Source organism: Amphiura filiformis, chromosome 10, assembly GCF_039555335.1.
Source record: "Amphiura filiformis chromosome 10, Afil_fr2py, whole genome shotgun sequence".
In the NCBI taxonomy this organism is placed as follows: domain Eukaryota; kingdom Metazoa; phylum Echinodermata; class Ophiuroidea; order Amphilepidida; family Amphiuridae; genus Amphiura; species Amphiura filiformis.
In genome coordinates this window covers 44,771,925-44,793,060 of record NC_092637.1, presented here as the reverse complement: position 1 = coordinate 44,793,060, position 21,136 = coordinate 44,771,925, and the positions used below count along the sequence as shown (strand labels likewise).

General features: G+C 36.0%; 1 protein-coding gene across 2 annotated transcripts in view; it reads left to right on the top strand.

The window, feature by feature from the left end:
- Positions 1-418: 418 nt before the first annotated feature.
- Positions 419-21,136, top strand: part of LOC140162923 (heat shock 70 kDa protein 12A-like) — a 45,826-nt gene continuing 25,108 nt past the window's right edge. For both annotated transcript variants that reach the window (XM_072186236.1, XM_072186237.1), the window contains exons 1-6: positions 419-813; positions 12,753-13,334; positions 13,880-14,035; positions 14,979-15,224; positions 17,513-17,779; positions 18,582-18,745. In XM_072186236.1, coding sequence (XP_072042337.1) covers positions 675-813; positions 12,753-13,334; positions 13,880-14,035; positions 14,979-15,224; positions 17,513-17,779; positions 18,582-18,745 — 1,554 coding nt within the window. In that variant the 5' untranslated portion in view covers positions 419-674. The remainder of the gene's footprint in view (positions 814-12,752; positions 13,335-13,879; positions 14,036-14,978; positions 15,225-17,512; positions 17,780-18,581; positions 18,746-21,136) is intronic.

Below are 21,136 nucleotides of genomic sequence, written 5' to 3'. Positions count from 1 at the left end.
TGGCACACCGTCTATCCTCACACATCCACATCCACCCCACCTATAATCGGACTATCAAGGGACTAATCAAATTATTGGTATCCTCCTCCAAATTACTCCTGTTACACCCCAAGAACACGGCAAACTTCACTTGTTTGGCACCTTTCAGATATAATCATTTATAGATATTAATTTCAATCGAAAGTAAGACAGTTCATGCGGTCGAGCGTAGCGAGCAAAAAAAAATCACATTTTAAAAAAAGTCCAAATTATGGGAAGAAAGTCCTTTTCTCTCAAAATCGCCCCCCTGGAAAAAAGGTTCACTTTTTCAAAATCAGCACTCCCCTCCCCAAAAAAAATCCTGCGTACGGGCCTGCGTACATCTATTATTGATTTGATGTTCCACTCTATATCACATTTTCCTCTTTCTTTTAGGATCTGCAGAGTACAACAGTGTTCCACCAACCTGTCTTCCTGTAACAACTTCTCCAGGAGATGTGGAAATCAATCGTAAAGACAAAGGGAAGAAAAGGAACTTCACCTTTCCATCGATCCACTTTTCCTTTCCAAAATTTGGTGGAGGAAATAAGCAAAAACCTAAAAGTCCTGAAGTGGATATCAACGCCAAAGCTGGTGTGTCATTGGATGCAGATGTTGAAGGGGGTGTCTCTGTAGATGGTGATGTCAAAGGTCAGATGCCATCAGTTGATGCACCGGATGTCCAGGTGGAGGTGGTGGATGAAGTGGAGATCAGAGCAGAAGTAAAGAGACCGGATGTGGATATTGGCGGGAAATTGGCATGTCTTGGAGGAGCAGAATTTGGTGGAAACCTTGGTGAGTAGGGCTATATATCATGCTATATTGTTTGTTTAACCAATCGGTCTGGGCGAACACACACTTGGATCTGACCAGGCTGAAGCGAAATTTTCAAGTCAAGCTTAAAAGCTTATAGCATGTTAATGTTGGCTATGAAGAGAAAAGAAAGAAATAGAATTGGAGGAAAAGAGCAAGGAGAAGACGACCAGTGGCGGCGCTACGGGGGGGGGCAAGGGGGGGAATTTGCCCCCCAATTTTTCCCCCCACTTTTGAAGCAAAACCCCCAAAATTACGTAAATTTCCACTTTTTGCGGCAATTTTGCGCAAAATTTGCCAATTTTGCCCCCCGAAATTCACTTTGCCCCCCAATGCCCCCCGAAAAAAATCCTGGCGCCGCCACTGAAGACGACTCTCAACAAATCAATTGTACAATTTTGCTCTTAGCCCTAATTGGGTCGAGAAATAATTAATCGACTGTTCAGTGCCAGAAGTTGGTAAGTGCAATAGCTGCCCTGTGAACATTTGACAATTTACACACAGTATATTGTACTCATCTACACATGGGCATGGCAGCTAGTGTACTTACCCACTTCTGGCACTGAGCAGTCGAAATTTGCCAATTCTTATTCCTTACAAAGAAATCCAGGACGCATAAAACAAATCCACTTATCCAGGCAGTGGCGTGTCTGTAAAATTGTCAAAATCATCACATTATTTTGAAGAACATAATTATGTTCTATTTAGTGGGTTTTTAGCGGGTTCACCGCCGGACAAGTTTAGAACTGTCAAGCTTTCGTCAGGAGTAGCTCTGACTTCTTCAGGACAAAGTACCTAAGAATGAGACATGTAGACCGCCCCTTGCATACTGATGACTCTGAAAAGAGCCGTTCACTGAAGACTGCCCCTTGTCAACAGAGAACAGATAATTATGTACTTTTACGGTATACCGCCTCTACTCTGCTGCCCCAGCAAACACAAAACGTTTTCGACATCATTCGCAAAAGGTTATAAAAGGTTGTCAGAAAACGTTTAAATGTCGGGTTATATAAAGGGTATATTAAGAGTATTAAACGTTTTCATAACCTTAAAAAACATTTTTTTATAATTTTCTGCTCAGCAAACAAAAATGTTTTACAGAAAACGTTTAAATGTCGGGTTATATAAAGGGTATAAAAACGTTTTAATAACATTCCAAAAACATTCTTGAAAACTTGATACAAAACATTCTAAACAAAATGTTATTTTGGGGTTGAAAAAATATTTTGCGAAAAATGTTTGCCCAAAATATTTGCAATAACGTTTTAAAAACGTTTTCATGACCTTTATATAACCCGACATTTAAATGTTATTAAAAGGTTTTGAAAAAACATTTTAAGAACATTTCTGTATTTGCTGGGTTCAAATATTTTAACATAATGTTATTTAAGTATTGATACAATATTTGGCAAAAATGTTTGCAAAAATAGTTTACAATAACATTTTTTGAAAACATTTAAAAATATTGTTGTAGTGTGTTATCATACAAAACGTTTTAAAACGTAATCATGACCTTTATATAACCCGACATTTTAATGTTATTAAAACGTTTTTACTTAAACCAAAAGCCAAAATATAACTTATTTAAAACGTTTTTAAAACGTTTTTGTGTTTGCTGGGGCCTTAACATAATCATTCAATGTGACATATTTTCCGCAACCCTCGGTCGAAAAGAAACTCACACCCATTCAAAGAGTGGTATGATACAATTCTTAATGTTTTGCCAACTGGATGCCAAAAATGTAGGACTGTAACAGATATGGATATGAAATTTAACCTCAGTGCGAAAAGGCATTATCACGAAAATGATGTTGGATAATTGTTGTACCGGCACGTACATAGGACACATGAACTGTAATACTTTCGATTGAAATTAATATCTATAATAATGATAATATCTGAAAGGTACGCAACAGGTGAAGTTTGCCGTGTTCCTGGGGTGTAACATGAGTAAATTACTGGGGAGGATACCAATAATATGATTAGTCCCTTGATAGTCCGATTTAGGTGGGATGTGGATGTGTGAGGATAGAGGGTATGTCAGTGCATCAGTAGCTTAGCCAGAACTTTTTAGGGGGGGGGAGGGGGTAAAATCAACATTAATTGATCAAGGGGCCAATTTAATCCACCTCTTCATAATTCATGTTAAACCCCAGGAACATGAGGAAGATAAGATACTTCATGCCCGGGGGGCACTCCAACTTTGGAGGTGACGCGTATGTAGGGCTGTTAAGACCCCCTATTTCAGCGTCGCTGTCACCCAAAGACCCCATATTTTTTTACGAACACATATGTTCTGTCACCCGAAGACCCCCTATTTGTTCATTTGATCTGTCACCCAAAGACCCTTACGTTCAATTTTAACAGCAACTTTCATTTATCACCGATTTTGTCACTTATTTTGAAAAAAAACAAAGAAATTTGAAGCCATTTAGAACTAGAAATTCGATTTTCGAGATTTCTATGGCGCTGTTTCGGGTCTCACCCAAAGATTCCATTTAAAAGGTCATGTTCTCACCCAATGACCCCATATTTTTTACATTTTGCTCTAACCGAATGCCAAAAATCATGCTCTCACCCAATGACCCCATATTTTTTACATTTTGCTCTCACCGAATGCCCCAATAGTGCGAAAGTGCCAGACCTACACCTATATCCATTTCAAATTGAAGTGCCCCCCCGGGACTTCATGTGTTATGCCTATACCTTTCAGATATTATCATTTAGACCTATAAATATTATACAGGGCGTGGCTCTGTTGGACCTTGGACTTGATGATGTATTTCGAATCGTGAGACAATTGAAGCAAAATACATTACTTTTTCATTTATCTTTGAGAGTTTTGAGGCACTTTTTTGTTCAACAAATCATAAATATTTCACTCTCTCGATCATGTGTTGTGCTTGTTATTTAGCATGTTTAGTGTTAAAACATAGTATGACTTGCCTGCCCCATACATACGGAATTGAGTAAATCAAACTTTTACTAAAATTTATCGTACTGTTTTAGCAATGCTGTTAAAATTTAAAGTCTTAATTTAATCTGAGGTGAAACAGTGGGGTCAAAAGGTCATCATAATCCCACGCAAGCAATAGAATAAAGTTATCAACACATAACAACCTCATATTCACGGTTCAGTTCCATAACCTACATTCGAAAGTAAAAACTTGAAAATTGACCTCTATGTAGTTGAGCACGAATTTGGGACAAGTACAGCCTAAGTACAGAGAAGGGTCAATCCATGAATGAATACGGATATTTGGGGTGAAAGAACTTCGTCGTTGCCAGATAAGTGTAGTGAAATATTTTAAGTGTATAAGAAATGAGTAGGCCCTAAATCAAAAATGGTTATGAACAACATTTAATAATGTGAGATAGTTTCATATTTTCAAAAGTTCACATAAAAAGATACGAGCCATGAGACATTTTTTTTTTTTAAAAAAGATGCGCGTATTTGAGATCTTTTAAAAGGGTTCGGTCTCCCTTGTATTTTTTGTGGGACCTGAGAGCACATCAAAAGCATCACCAGATGGCATTCTGAATGCGAGGAATGTCCTTCTGATGTCAAATAATTTTGAGTTTTTGAAATTCGCGATATCTGATATAATACAAATTTTATGGCAATTATTAAAAATTGATATTTTTGACATTTAATACTCCTCGAAGTAACATTATATCGCGAATTAAAAAATAAATAAATCATGTGATATCAGAAGGATAGTCCTCGTATTCAGAATGCAATTTGGTGTATCCGAGGACGAGGCTGATGTGCGTTCAGGTCCCACAAAATACTATGCAAAGGTGTGTGATTTAGCCCAGTAGAAAGGGAGCAACTTCAGCCAAGTATTTTCAAATAATTAATAACAATTTTCCTATTATGGTGTACGTACTAAAATTGTTGCACAATATTTAATTTATGTGAAGTGACTTATTTCTCCCTTAGTTTGATAAAGTAGCCGGAACTTTGAGGAATGTTTGAAAGAGAATAACCTAGCGTATGAAAGTTCGGCTAATCTACAACTGAACTTACATTAATAATAAGAGAAACGCTATACTGGATTAGGGGAATCTTAAATGAATTTACTCATGCGTACGTTATTGTTCCTCAGGGCACATTTTCATATTTTAAATTTTACAAATATGCGGTGAACCCTTCACGTAAGTTTACAACTAAGTCACCTTTGTTCCGTCAAAGTACAATATTTTATACATTTTCTTCGTGATTATTTTCAAATAGGGATCTAAATGCAAAGGAAATATCAGATTATAAAGTGAATATTGTACTTCATCAATTCATTTTCAAGTTTTGTCACGATTACTGATACGACGAGAAGTAAGCGAATCGGAAAAATGAGAAACAATACTTTAAATGCTTTAAAACTACCGGTATTGAACAATAATTTCTCGAATTAAGTGTAAGGCCAATCACCATCGTATACAGACTCCGAGTATTGTACGTAAAATATTGTATATAACATACGGTATATGTAACGTTATTTAATCTATTGACATTCTATTTCCAGTAATGTTTAAGTTCTAACGAATGTTTCATGACGAAAAATCGATAATATGTTATATACATATAATATCTAGCAGAAATATATTATCGATTTTACGTCATCAAACATTCGTTAGAACTTAAACATTAATGGAAATAGAATGGCAATAGATTAAATAACGTAGATATGTTACATACAATATTTTACGTACAATAAAAAGGCTGAATACTGCTTTATTGTTAAGTTTAATTTATATCGTAAACATTGCCTTACTATTGTTAAAGTAGTCCACCTCATCCGAATCCGGGCCGGGCAGAGACGCCGAGTCCACAGATCACTTTAACATGTTTAGGCCGAGTAAAAAAAAAACCATGTTTCTCGTCCGCGCCCTCCTCCTTTTTTGAAGATTTTTCAAATTTCTTTTTATTTTGTAAACTTTCAGATGTTTCAGAAGTTGAAACTTTTTTTACAGCTTTGTAAATACATAATACATCATTTAAGAAGAGTTTTGTGACCACTAGAGGGGCCTACCTCTCAAAACAATAAAATAAAAAGGGCCTCCTCCTTTTTGTCAGATATCAATCTGTATGTCGAATACCCAACATATGGTGCCAAATACAGGTATTTAGCATCGTTTCACAATAAAAAAAATAGAAAATAAAAAGCCCCTCATTCTCCTAATTTTTAAAAACCCGGACGAGAAACACATTTTTATTTTTACTTGGCCTTAAGTAAAGTCAAATTAATAAGTTTAGTTAAAGTTTAGTTTATTTAAAAGGTATATAAGTTAAGTTAAGATAAAGGTATATTTAAAGTTAGGTTCAAGTTTAGTTTAGTGAAAAGGTATATGTTAAGGGCTGGGGTATGAACGTTTGGACAGTATTTATTTTGGGACATTAGAGCACATCAGACATATCGAATTGCATTCTGAATACGAAGAATGTCATTCTGATATCAAATAATTTTGAATTTTTGAAATTCGCAATTTAATACACATTTTATGCAAATCATTGAAAATTGATATTTTGATATTTAACAGTACTTGAAGTAAACTTTATAAATCTGATGATTTATACTTAAAGTGTATGTAGGTGGGTTGAAAAGCCGACGATCAATTGAAAATTTTGACCTTTCGTATTGAAGATATGGATTTTTTTACCAAAAAACAAAAAAAAAAATAGGTCTTTTTGGGAAAAAAATCCATATCTTCAATATGAAAGGTCAAAATTTTCAATTGACTGTCGGCTTTTTCCTCCCTGCTACATACACTTTAAGAATATATCATTAGATTTATATAATTTACTTCGAGGACTGTTATATATCAAAATTCGAAAAATATCAAATTTTTATAATTTGTCATAAAATTTGTATTATATTGTGATTTTCAAAAATGAAAATTATTTGATATCAGAAAGACATGCTTCGTATTCAGAATACAATTCGATAGGTCTGAGGTGCTCTCATGTGCCACAAAAAATACTATCGAAACGCAATAAACGCTCATTTTAGATCCCTTAAGTTAAAGTTTAGTTTAGAAAAGGTGTGAGTTAAGTAAAAGGTAAGTTAAGTTAAGTTTTAAGTTAAGTTAAAGTTTAGTTCAAAGGTAAAAGTTAGGTATATGTTAAGTTAAAGTTTAGTTTAGTTAAAAGGCAGAAGTCAAGTAAGATGAAATAACTTCACACACAGTACTTTGTAGTAAAATATCACATTTTGAAGCATATTTTGTGAATGGCCATGACATCATGGTGATGTTTTTCCAACTTTGCACAAATGTTATACATTTGTAGGTATGTTTTCAGATATGCTCAGCATGGCAATGTTATTTTGGCATACCTGCGCGTAATACCCATGATAACCCATCCACATGAGAATATTGGAGGTTACACATGAATTAAACTTACGACTTGGAAAAAAATAAAAAGCTAGGTCTCCGTGCAATTTATTGATATTATTTCACATGAAATAGAATAGGTACTCGGTAAAACAATCCCATGACACCACGAACATGACGAATGAATGAATACTGGTAGTACCTTGCATTCAACACCCTATCGTAATGGCCGGTTCATACTTTGTAATTATTGTTGGGCGTCGAATATTCTACCCGGGATATCCCTGATTCGACATGCACAAGACGTACATTCGTTATTCAGTTTATTTCCATTATTTTTTCAGTCATTTTAACTTCTAATGAATGTTTGTTGACGTCAAATCGAAAATATAGACATATTTCCACCAGATTCGACGTCAATAATAATTGATTTCTTGTCATCAACTATTCGTTATTTAGAAGATTAAAATGAATTGAAACAAATTGAATAACGGATACTTGTTGCATCGAATTATTATGGATTATGAATCGGCCCTAAGTTTGAAAAAGAAGCGCTGAGGCGACCCTTGTTCTACGGCAGGGCCCGACCATAGACTCTAGCCCGACCGACCCAGAAAAAATTGGGAAAAAATCCTGTACAAATGAATGTCGGCCTAAATATCCAAAATGTCAGGATTTTTTTTTTTGTATTTCAAAATATGAAAGACTTAATTGCCCCACATGAAAGGTCCGTCTACTCGTAGAACAGGGTTTTTTCGTTGCCTCAGTCTGGTAAGGGGCGCATCATTAATTTGATTGGGGGCACTTTGCCCACTAGTGAGACAACAGAATATGTCGCCACTAGCGAGACAAAAAATATCCCATGACTGATGAGTAAAAAGATATATTTTACCCATCCAACTCTGTATAAAGGTATTTTAAAATGTTAAAACAAAATCATCGACTTCAGCGGTATTTAAAAAAAATCTGCCTCACCCACCCCCCCCCCCCCCACCCGAGAATCAAAAATTGCTTCACCGACCGCAATGCATGCTGGGGTTGGTTTCTGATCTTTACTATGTAATTAACATCTATCGCAATTCTTGAATACATAATGTTATGGTATTTAAAATTCATATGACCAATTGCGTGGTTTTGACATTGAAAAGCTTTCAAATGGTTTCGGTTTTTGAAGTGATTTTCTGATTGCTAATCGCGATATGATTAGGCCAAGTAAAAAATAAAACATGTTTCACGTCCGGGTTTTTGAAAAAAAGGAGGAAGAGGGGGCTTTTTATTTTCTATTTTTTATCGCAAAATTGGTGTAAATACCCATATTTAGAGCTGTTTTAGCGTACAATCCGTACATACAATAACGCCTGGAAAAAGGAGGAGGCCCTTTTTTATTTGTTGTTCTGAGAGTTACACCCCCTCTAATGATCAAAAAACCTTCCTAAAATGTCTCTTGTATCTTAACAAGGCTATAGAAAGCATCCCAACTTCCTAGACATATTTTTTGAAAAGTTATAACTGAATTACAAAAAATAAAAATTTATTTGAGAAAACCTCAAAAAAGGAAGCGGGAGGGGACGTGAAACATGTTTATTTTTTTATTTGGCCTTATGCACATGAATGTTTGAACTGGTTCAGATTAAATAAAAATTCCTTTAAAAAAGGAATGTGGCGCCCAATGTGAGCTGGACGGGATATGGTGAATTCCATGGTGATTAGATTTGGTATTATAATGATTTTTTTAGGGAAGAGTAGAAGATGATCAAATACGAGAGAAATGCTTCATGGAATGAAGCTTTCGTGTCAATTTGCGATTATGTGGGGTGGGAGTTCTGTTTTGGGGGCCGTTGTAGTGAGGATATTGCTTTGGATATTGAATATTGTTGAATTTCGTTATCAGGGCCTAGGGTATATGATGGATAACTAGAAGACACAAATAAGTAAGCTTCCCCCTAGCATATACACTCATTCTTGTCACACGAGGAATTTCGACAAAGTCATGTAAACGTAATTTCGTTTTTCACCCGACCTCCGTCCAGAAACAATCCTGAAATGTTGAAAACTTGGGGTCGGCGCACTCATGCCAGTTTATAAGGTATAGGCTACTCTGTGTCTTTTGTAGCCAGCCATGTGGCTAAGAGAGGCTAGGAAATACTTAAACTAATACAAAACAATCATACCCTCCTTTCATATCAAACAATACCAAGAAATTGACAGGCCTGTTAAATCAAGGGTAAGATCGATCGTTATTCTTCATGAAACGGGCACAGCCCATTTTTATGTTATTAATTCTGCTAAAAATTAATTAATAAATAACAAAATTACGTCATAATTATGACTTTAAGTCGGCCATAGAACTCTATTTTAAACAGACAAAATAGCCATTGGAGTTTCTTTCACTTTACCTTGCTAGGAACCCATCCCAGCAGTTAGGCATATTACAATAAATATTATTTTTGCAAATAAACTTCTGACCTTCAACACAGTCATGTCTTCCAAATTTATTCCTTTCTCTGCTGACCAGGGTTGATTTTCGTTAATTAATGTTTTGTTTTTTATCAGAGATAGTCACCACAAAGATACTGAGCTGTATTCAAGCACTTAAACCATTAGTGATTTCATGTTTGCTCAGTGGTTGTGTTGGTCAACTATAATTAATTGGTGTTTGTTTAAGGATTAGGTGCACTGTGTGCAATCACTATATTATCAATAACCTCAATTAAACAATCATAGTGCAAAATTTGACCTTAATTTGCAAAGTATGAGTTTTTGTACTCACATTTTCAAAGGTCATTCAATGAATGCACAAATGTATTGGGGTTAAAGAACTGTGCCCTGATAGATGAGCATGTTGTAGATTCTTCACACTGTAAACAACTAGTTCATGTGCAAACATGTTCAAAACATACATAATTAGAATGGTCAAATGTCACCGTCTATCGGGTTCTAAGAGGCGGTAAACTGGTTTAAACCATACAAAGGTCACGGGTTATTTGGTGTTTTTATAAGTCCATTAATTTTGTATTTTAAACAAAGAATATACACACATCATTTTATCCCGTGCATATCAGAAAACAATAATAAAATAAAATCCTAGCATATTGTGGTTTTATTTCTGAGCTGGGCATAATTTTAGCAAAACAATTAAGGAGTAAATCTAGCAAGACTGAAATTAGAAGATTTCACAAAGTACATGCCTATATGTGGCCCCTCCGTAGAGGGCGCCACAATATGTGGCCCCTCCGTAGAGGGCGCCACAATAACGTGTTTTATTTCTAAAAGACGTTGTATTTAGAGCTGCTTTCTGTGACCTAACCGTATGTTGAAGTTGAATCATCAATTCACACACATAAAACAAACCACTGAATTGATACTTAATTAAAAAATGTAGATTCTTGCTCGATATAATTACACCCGTGAATTACACTTTTTATATTCTAGATTAATATTGAAAGTAGTGGACTATTTATTTGGACAAAAGACCATTTTGCAGATTGTGTATGAGGCAGCCAAACGAGTTTGGCAAATTTTGAATTAAGAATTAAATACCTAGAGGCGTTTTAAAGCATTGTGTAGATGCGAAATAAATGAGCTGCAATGTTTTAGTTGTTGCGATAAGCCCTTAAAACTGTGCGGAGGAAGGATACTTGTTTACTCTCTCCTAGATCCTCAAGTTATTTAAAACACATGGGGTCATTGGGTGAGAGAGGGACCGTTTGGATCTAAATTAGGGGGGCATTGGGTGAGAATATTTTAATGGGGTCTTTGGGTGAGAGCCAAAAGAAGCCTCGAAAATCAGTGATAGACGACTCGTTGCTGTTCAGATGGAAACATGGTCTAGGTCTTTGGGTGACAGATCTAAAGGAAAAATAAGGGGTCTTTGGGTGACAGAGCATGTGCTGGTAATGGGGTCTTTTGGTGACAGCGATGGTGAAAAAGGGGGTCTCCCAACATACGCGTCACCTCCAAAGTGGGAGTCCCCCCCTCCCGAATTTCAGAACATCACGTCAAATCTCCCATTGGGCGCCCATTCCTTTTTTTTAAAGGAATTTTTGTTATTATTATTGCGGGAAAGTCTCTTTTTGTTTGATTTGAACAAAATAAAAACCTTGTTTTCCATGTTCAAGGTTAGTCGCTGGATTAGGCTACATGCATCACAAAATTTAAATAGTTCTCGATTATTCTATGATTTGTCCCAGATTACAATCAACAAAATACTAGTACTCAATATGCTTTCTGTCATTAACATAGGGATCTAACTCATAAACTAATTCCAAAGTTTGTTTTTATATCCTTGTTTTTAATCCATTTATTGGCAAATAACTTAGTTATGAATGTAATCGACGTAAATATCGCATGCTCTATGTCACACTGTATTTTATTATTACTATAAAGCAATTCTAAATATAAAATGTTTCTAATATTACTTTATCATCGAGTTGAACAAAGTTATATGATTTTTTCTTCAAGTAAGAAATATAATATGTCTAAATAATCAATGTTAAAGCATAAGGTGAATACCATTAGATTTCGGTAGGAGGAGGGGGGGTGCATGGAATGTCGGGCTGAATTTTTAAAAAATCGCCGTCGAGGAAGACAAAAATGTTGTTATTTCTAATTTTAAGTGTATCTTTATGCAGAGTTTAGGGGATTTGTTTTATTCGTCAGTGGGGCAAAATGTTTCTCTTCTCTCACTTGTGGGCATTTTTTTCCTACAAACTTCCACCCCCTGGAAATCAAGCGGTGCGTCCCTTTACGTATCATCACTTGATACACATTATAGGATGCTGGTTGTTTTGTCATCGACAGTACATCATCCCGTCGATATTTTTACAACCTGGGGTTCTGTATAGAATTCCATGTTAATATACATGTTGAACTGCATAGATTGGTATAGGCAAAAAGGAACGATGATTATAAATTATATACAAATCCATACAAATCCATATGAGTAAAAGCTGATTTATATTTAGAAGAAATAATATTGGTTGTCAAATGTGGCAGAATGTTCCAAAATGCATAATTCTTCATCGTTACCATGGAAAAGGGTCAAAAACCTCACAAAAGTAAGCGTCCTCCATATTGGGTGTCCTGTGGGTCTAATTTGGTATATGATTCATATTTGTGATTTATGATGATTGGTTGCTCGAAAAATATTATTTGGCTAACATTGTTCGTCTGCTATAAACATGAAAACTTGAAATCATTAATGAGCGATGTACCCAAACATCCCACCATGGATAATAATTATTAGATCAACCCATAAAAATTATTCATTTACACCAGTGGGGTTCATATTTAAGATTACGATATGGAGTTAAACTATTCATATACATGTATGCATATACCGTAAAACCTCGTCTACAAGCATATAAAGTGTTTTTGATGAAAGCTTAATTAAACGAAACAGACGTAAATCGTACAATAATACTCGTTTTTATATGTTTGGATCTGTAATTTATTTGCTCAAATTCCATAATGGCGCCTGGAATAATTTAGCTTTTATCAGAGGCACTCTACCGTATATGCTTGTAGACGAGTTTTTAAGGTATTCATATATATTCATATATTCATATATCTATATATCTATGTATTTTCAGATCATAATTTGAAGTTAAACAGCAATAACACAACTGATGAAATGAAACTAAACATAGCCAGCAATCTACCTGACATATGCAATCACGAAAAAGGAGACGTCAACATAACTGGCGGTGTCGATGTCAACGGTTTCGACGGTGTCGACATATCTGGCGGTGTCGATGTCAACGGTGTCGAGACAAAAGGTGACATTGGTGTCGATGTTGAAGGTAATGCAGTGGAAGAAATCGACATCAAACCAGTGGAAATCTCCGTCAACTTCGCTGCCATGCCATCAGCAACAGATGATCCACCCGATACGGATTTATTTAGTGCTCTTACTGATATTGGCGATATGGAACATGATGAAGATTTTGCATTTGAAGTAGCAGGACCAGCTGTTGATGTTGATGTAGATCATGATCCTGCTGTTTTACAGCAGGTTCACGAATCAGATGTATGTGTTCATGCTGCTGTTGATGTAGAACCTTCGTTTGATCTTGGAGATAAACTTGCTGCATTTCATATTGACAGTCCAGATGTTCCTGCGCACCCATTGGAAATTAATGTTGCTATGGATGTCCAGAATTCTCCCAAACTTAGTAAGTTGTGTGACATGTAGAATACGCTTCAAACATTGCAAAGATTGTGGAATAATTCGAATTGACAATATTACACACAGATAAATATTTTTACATAACGTTTGTTTTACTTTATTGAAATTTAAAATAATTTAGTAAATATTATATAGTTCTGAGGTAAATTTTACATAATTATTATGAGGTTCTATGCTGACATAACGTCATGTAAAAATGTCTCTGTGTGCAGAACGAAATTCGACCAAGTATCTCGAAGTAAGGTTTATTTGCTTGTTTGCATTGTTTTAATAAAGATTCTGCATTGGTTTACTACACTGTTTAACTCGGTTTAAGTTTAACTACCCTGTTTAACGGATGACCTGAAAAATAAAGATAATTAAACTATGTCGCTCGTGCACCGATGTACTACATTTTATCACGACGCCAGTTCTTTGAGTCAACGCCGCGCGGTTTAATACTACTCGCACTGTAGTAAGCATTGATGTCACTCTCTGGAGGAAGCCAAATGCACTAATAGTCGTAAACATTCCCACAATTATTTATGACAGATATCAAGGAACCAAAAGTGGATGTTGTCGTCAAAGGAGAAGTCCAGATGGAAGAGTCCCTTCCTAATGTAGACATAGAAACAAAATCGAACCCACAACTCGATATCAATGCCGACATGTCGACAGGACAACCAAATGGGATGGCTAATACAAGCGGTATGTAATAGAGAGTGCCGTCCGTTCTTAAGGGGGTACTACACCCCTGGCCAATTTTGTTCCTATTTTTGCATTTTTCTCAAAAATTATAGTGCATTGGTGACGTGACAAGTAAGATTTGTATATTATAGGGGCAAGGACTACAACTACTGGCTTGGTCACATTTGCAAGAAGCGTGTCACGAAACCGTAATAGGTACACATTTAGTACTTTCTCTCAATCAAGTATTGTTTATTCTCTACATGTCAATCTTTCAATCATTAGCATAGTCCTTATAATAACGGTGGAGCGCCTTGATGAGTAAATGACAGCAAACCAGTGAAAAATACCCCAAAACTCAGTCAGTGGAGCTCCGACCGTACATGTCAATAGCTTCATTATCAATTGGATTAGTCGACCGTAGCGGACAATTCGATCGCTCATTGGATTAATATTATCACGTGGTAATAAATTTGCGTTGGACAATCGATTACTATAATGGTTTTGTACTACATATCTCGGTTTAATCTTAACTAAGCAGGTTTATGGCTGGAAAGGTCACGGTCAATTTGCCGTGGACATAAGTGCACTATGATTGGTTATCTGCATCATCATCAATGATTCATTGTTCGGCTGCGGAGCAGGCGATCACAAAGTCTTTCCATGTACTACGATTTGAAGCCAAGGAAGCTATAGCATCTGGTTGAAACAAGTTATCTAACAGTTCGCTTCTGAGTGTAAGACAGGTATGATGTTCTCTGTTCACCTGGTCTGCTCTTCCCTTGTGGTGGTGTATCACAGAGCGCATCTTCTGCAGGATTCTTTCTCTGACATCCTGATAATGTGCCCAAATTTTCGTGATCGTACACAATATTGTTGAGAGGTTCAATTGATGAAAGGTTGGTTATCATCATAGCCTATATGTAACGACATGTCTAATGACTTTGTACCTTATTTTCGGCAGGTATCTCATCAAATGCCAGGCAAGGGTTGACTCTAGATGTAAAGCCTCCGGACAGCCCAGATTTGAATGCATCCGGTAGCGTCGGTATACCGTCATCTACTCATAGTGCCAGTGAAGTAAGCTTCGAAATGTCAACAAAGGGGAGTAAGAAAGACAAGAAAAAGATGAAAAAGAAGAAAAAGAACAAGAAGGAAGGAAAGAAGAAAGTTGATGGTCGTTTGAATATGAGCATCGATCTTGAACCAGGTAAATAAGTGTGATAGAGACTCACAACCCCTAACGGTCGGTCTCAAGGTGGTACTACACCCCTTGATTAATTTGTGACTATTTTTTGCATTTTTCTCAAAATATAATAACACACTGGTAACAAAAGTTATGTATATTTTATAGGAGCAAGGAATCCAGTTACTACACTGGAATTTCTGTGACTCAAGACAAGCGGGACGTTATTTATGATAAGAAAAGAGGTACCGCTAGAATGTACCTCATTTCTTAACATATATAATGAACCACTTGTCTTGAATAACTGAAATTTCAGTGAAGTAATTGGATTCGTTGCCAATATAATATACATAACTTTTGTTACCAGTGTGTAGTTAAAAAAAAAAAAAAATGCCAAATTAGGCACAAAATTTATCAGGGGGTAGTAGTGTAGTACCACCTTAACCCTGGAATTATGGAAATTTTTGGGCTTTATAACTGCTAAATTGTTGGCCTAAAATAAGTATAAGTAAACGTATTTAGTATGACACCGGGGAATGGAAAACACTTGAAGAATCCATCTGTGTTGCCAAATTGTGGAAGAATGTCCAATTGCATAGGCCCAATGTTTCCATAATTCCAAAGTTAAGAAGGTACAAACACAATGTACATCCATTAACCTCATCACATTCATCATGTTTGTTGCTAACTTTTTCCCACACACTCTGTTGTAATACTCATTAGTATTATTTCATTCAACATAATTACTTCCAAAACAGTTTTATTTTTATTTCAATTTCTATGACACAAACATCTGGTATAATCTTTCGTACAAATAAGCTTTTGCTCAGACGTTTTGTGGGTGGCCAAGTGTTCATATCACTATGGCCCACAATAGCATCTCCCAATGGCATAGTTCAATAACCTCAATTAAACATTCATAGTGCAAATTTTGACCTCATGTTGCAGAGTATGAGTTTTGGTACCCAAATTTTCAAAGGTCATTCAATGAATGTGCAAATGTATTGGGGTTAAAGAACTGTGCCCTGGTATATGAGCATGTTATGGATCCTAGTGTCAAGCACCAAAAGGGTCTGTTCTCGCTACTACGCTACAGTAGATGTAGATGTTGGCCGAGAATAGTCCGTGACATTTATCGTTAATTACCGTTACAACTCAGTCAAACTATGAACCAACAAACCCACTCACAAATTATTCCGGTTTCCTAACCTTTGACCTTCCATTCAATTACCGTCAAGTCGGAATCCTATTCACAAATTAACCAGGTTTACGACTTCAATTACCGACCAGTCAGTAACCTATTACCTGAGTTAACCAGGTTTGTTGGATACAATCCCAAGACAATAATGCACAACACACACTAGGATCCACAACATGCTCATCTATCAAGGCACAGTTCTTTAACCCCAATACATTTGTACATTCATTGAATGACCTTTGAAAAATTTGGGTACTAAAACTCATACTCTGCAACTTTAGGTCAAATTTTGCACTATGATTGTTTAATTGAGGTTATTGAACTATGCCATTGGGATGAGGCCATTGTGGTCCATAGTGACAACTTCATTCAAGTTTACCCCGACCTATGGTAGGTGTTTGATGCTATTGACAGCTTGGCAAGGGTTAAGGATGAGCAGAAGGTTTAGACTAGAGTGATCTTTATGATTTAGGAATAGGGTTGGTTCGATTTTGCTTAGGATTAGGACTATATGGTTCAATTATAAGGAGAAGGGTTAACATTATACTTTACTAAAGATACCCTAAATACGCACATAATACAAACACCAAGGCGTAGAACCTTAAAATTGCTAGTTATAATAAATTTGGCGTATATTGGTGATTATGATTGTCAAAAGCTCGGCCAAATGGAATTAGGATACGATATTACCTCTAATCGACTAATTGAGTACCTATTTTCCACCCCAAGTTGCAAAGATACCGTACTTTCAATCCGTGTGAATGCACAATTCCTTTTACAGCATAGGGAATTCATTTGTTTGGACTTTGTTTGGAATACCATATACCACCGTAGGATTCCAATATGATCTTTTAGAGAATGGTGCATACCCTTGCTGTATGTGAATGGAATCACATATACACATTTAAACGTTTGATCCTGCAATTGTTACCAAACAAACACAACATCTTCATATGATAGAGAACATCAAAATTTCGCCACTTCTCTTATGTTTTCATGGTTATGAACTGGTCTCAAAATTGTGTTGTTTTGTGAACAAAAACTATTCTTTCCAATTTTAATAAATTTGCTTTAATACTAGCCTATCTCTCCATCTATTTATTCCCTCATCCAGATGCAACAAGTACACCAATCAAATCACGTGATCAGAATGGTCGTCACATGATACCTCTAACACCTGAGAGTGGTAACGTAAGTTTGGATGGTGCCATTGCCGTCCACAGCAACCTGTCATCACCAAGTTACCCAGAACCACAAAGAAGACCACACTCTGTAGTCATCGCCATTGATTTTGGTACAACCTTCAGTGGTTATGCGTATAGTTTCTCCAGGGATCCGTATCATATACAGATTATGCGCAAATGGGAAGGCGGAGATCCAGGTTAGCATCCAATTTTATTTTCTATAGAAAGATATAGGGCATTCTATCCAATATAAGCTGTACCACCTGGTAATAAGCACGGGATTCTGATTATTCTGGTTATTCTGTTCTCAAGAGGACGGCATCCCGTGATTTACAATGTCGTTTGCTCCGTAAAGAATGCCGTACGAAATCACATGTTTATATTTCATTGCATGTTTATCTCATTAGGGCATTGGTTTTGAGATTAGACATCACGTGATTGAAGTTGCCCCTTGAAGCATCTCAAGTCCCACTCCCTTCAGACATGACTGCCGATCTAACATTGCCTCTGATTGGTCAATTACATGATATCTTCACTTTAATCGCCAATCAGAATGCAGCTTTGCAAATAATTCACCCCAATTTTTGTGTGTAGTAAAATTATTCTAACAATGTTGCTGATTGGTCCAGTTGATAATGAAAACTTCTTTTTGGCCAATCGGCATGTAGTTAAACAATGCTTCTTGAATCGGCATGTAGTTAAACAATGCTTCTTGGTAGTTTCCAAAAGAATTTCTTTCCTGTCCCTGAAATGACCACTTTTACCATATTGTCCTAAAGCTAATGCCAATGACACAGATAGGGAATCAGTCCAGCTTTCCAGGAATTGACCTTTGCCTGAGGCAACTGGTCATCAAATTCTGATTGCATAATGTTTGGCCATAGTATGGTTGAATGAGTTACTACCCCTTTTTAGCTAGAACGTTGGTAAAATAGGACCAAAATTATAAGGGGTTTGTAGCGTATTGTTGAATATAATGTTCTCTTGTTTATCCCCCAGGTGTAATGAACATGAAAACACCTACCACATTGTTGCTGACACCGGAAGGAGAATTCCACAGTTTTGGGTTCACAGCCCGAGATTTCTATCATGACATGGACCATGTCGAAGCACTCAATTGGTTGTACTTCGATAAATTCAAATTAGTGCTTCATAACAATCCGGTAAGTGCTGATTTACATTTATATGTAGGCCACTCAGATCAATTACGCGTACACTATGAACCACAATGGCCTCATCCCAATGGCATAGTTCAATAACCTCAATTAAACACTCAAAGTGCAAAATATGACCTCAAGTTGCAGAGTATGAGTGTTTGTACCCATTATTTTCCAAGGTCATTCAATGAATGTACAAATGTATTGGGGTTAAAGAACTGTGCCCTGATAGATGAACACGTTGTGGATCCCAGTGATACATCACTCTGTGAACACTATGTTATGTATGTATCATGCACATGTTATGAAATACTAGGAGGACTTCTAGATGAGTATGCTTGGAAAGCTGAAACTTTGGTGTCTACAATATTATATGGTATCATGCCGAGAATCATGTGGTCTCTCATCATGTATAAGTTGCAAACAGTCATGGGACGACAGATGAAGAGATGCTTGGGAGTTCCCAGTAGTCTGACCAACATACCTATGTATCTCAGTAGTGTGACCAACATACCTATATATATAGCAGCTGCAAGTTAAAATAGTGATGCTAGTGATATGACACTATTATAATCAAAGTCAATAGCTGTTTAAAATTAATTTTCACTTAGGGGTCTATACCATGTATATGTTAACATGTCATTGCCGCTAGATATAGAATTAAAACCTTCAAATAGGGGTTCAAATTTTATTTCAGGTATTGGCCTGAACAAGGTAGCGAAATACACAGCATCGTTTCCTAAATTGGTGAATATCACATGGAACTATAATTTATTTCAAAATTACAAATTGCATTTATCAATATCAATCATCCATTCTTTTTTCGATGATTTATCTATTTTGTATGTAACGTGTAATATCGAAGCCTAGGTAAAACATGACGAATTTCACAACATGCAAAGTAATGGTAAAATGCTACACTTTAAATTTTGCAACGGTTAATGTAGTTGTGAACAAAATGGTTGGACCGTTTGTTGCACTGTCTTGGTGCCACGTACTTTAAATAAACATGTGTAGATGCAGTGCCTATATGACAATATATATCCAATAAAACAGTCATATTACATAGGAAATTTTTTGGCGATTTTAATATAATGCACTAACACATTGTCCCGAAAATACAAACGCATACTTTCCTTACAACTATGTGTTAGTGCACTAACACATAGTTGTCCCGAAAATACATGGTATTATAGGTATAAAGAGCAAAGAAATTGTCTTCTAACAATTACGAGCCCTTTACCAAAAGTCTTATTTTGACACATATGGCTATTTTCATGATAATTGTATCATATAAGGGGCACTGTATGTACACAGGTTTATTCAAAGTACGTAGTATCAAGAGAGTGCAACAAACGGTTCAACCATTTGTTCACAACTACATTAACCGTTGCACAATTTAGAGTGTATTTTGTTATCACATGTTTCATATATTTACTGTGTTGGGTTAAAATAGAACTCAATCGGTATTGTTTAAATTATTATGGAAACATTTTTTTCACCCAATTCGTACTTTTGTTTTGTCGAAGGAACAGTAAGGGTCCATGCATTACAATGATTACCTTCGTTTACAGTTTAGTCACGAAAAGCGTTTTGTTTTTAATAATAAATTATTGTTTTATTTCATATTGCGAAATACAATTAAACTTCGGTATTTGCCGCTACATAATGTTGCCAGTTGTGTTATACAACGATCGGCAAATTCCTTTAAACGTTTTATAGTTTCACTTCGTAATTGCCGCTAATACCATGAAAACAAATTAACAACAACTGTACATGGTTCATATAATACAGAGTCGGTAAACAAAATACCAGCGCCTTACCCAATTTTCACGTGTAGAAACGTGTTGAACAATTGAAGTTGGTTGATCCACTGATTTTGGTATAACAATGGAAACTCATTATATTGGATTTTATGTAATTATGTGATGCAATGTAATGTAACCTTACGCGCAAAAATCTGAATAAAAAGACACTCCAATCACTGAATATTAATTAATTTAGTAATTTTAAGAGGTAATGTTATAACATTTTTGAACCTCGGTGACAACTTAAATAGTTATATTAAAGCAATATTATCGAGGATAGGTAGCCTACCCAGGCCGGTATACAACCTATAGGTGTGGGTGAAAATGAGCGTATAGCTTTAATTTTTCATTTTAAAATCCGTTCTTTGCAGAAATGTGACAGTAAATTAATGAATATGGAAAACATGACCTTAATATGGGGGGGGTAGAATTCAAACGGAGACGCCCATGCAGGTAACCCCATTTCAAATTCACACTCCCTGTGTGGAATATTATGATCACGTCTTCCCCAGCGGGTGTATGGGTTTCAACTGGAATAGTCGGATCCAAAGCTGAAATGGTTATTTCGTAGCTGCTGAATGTTACCAGA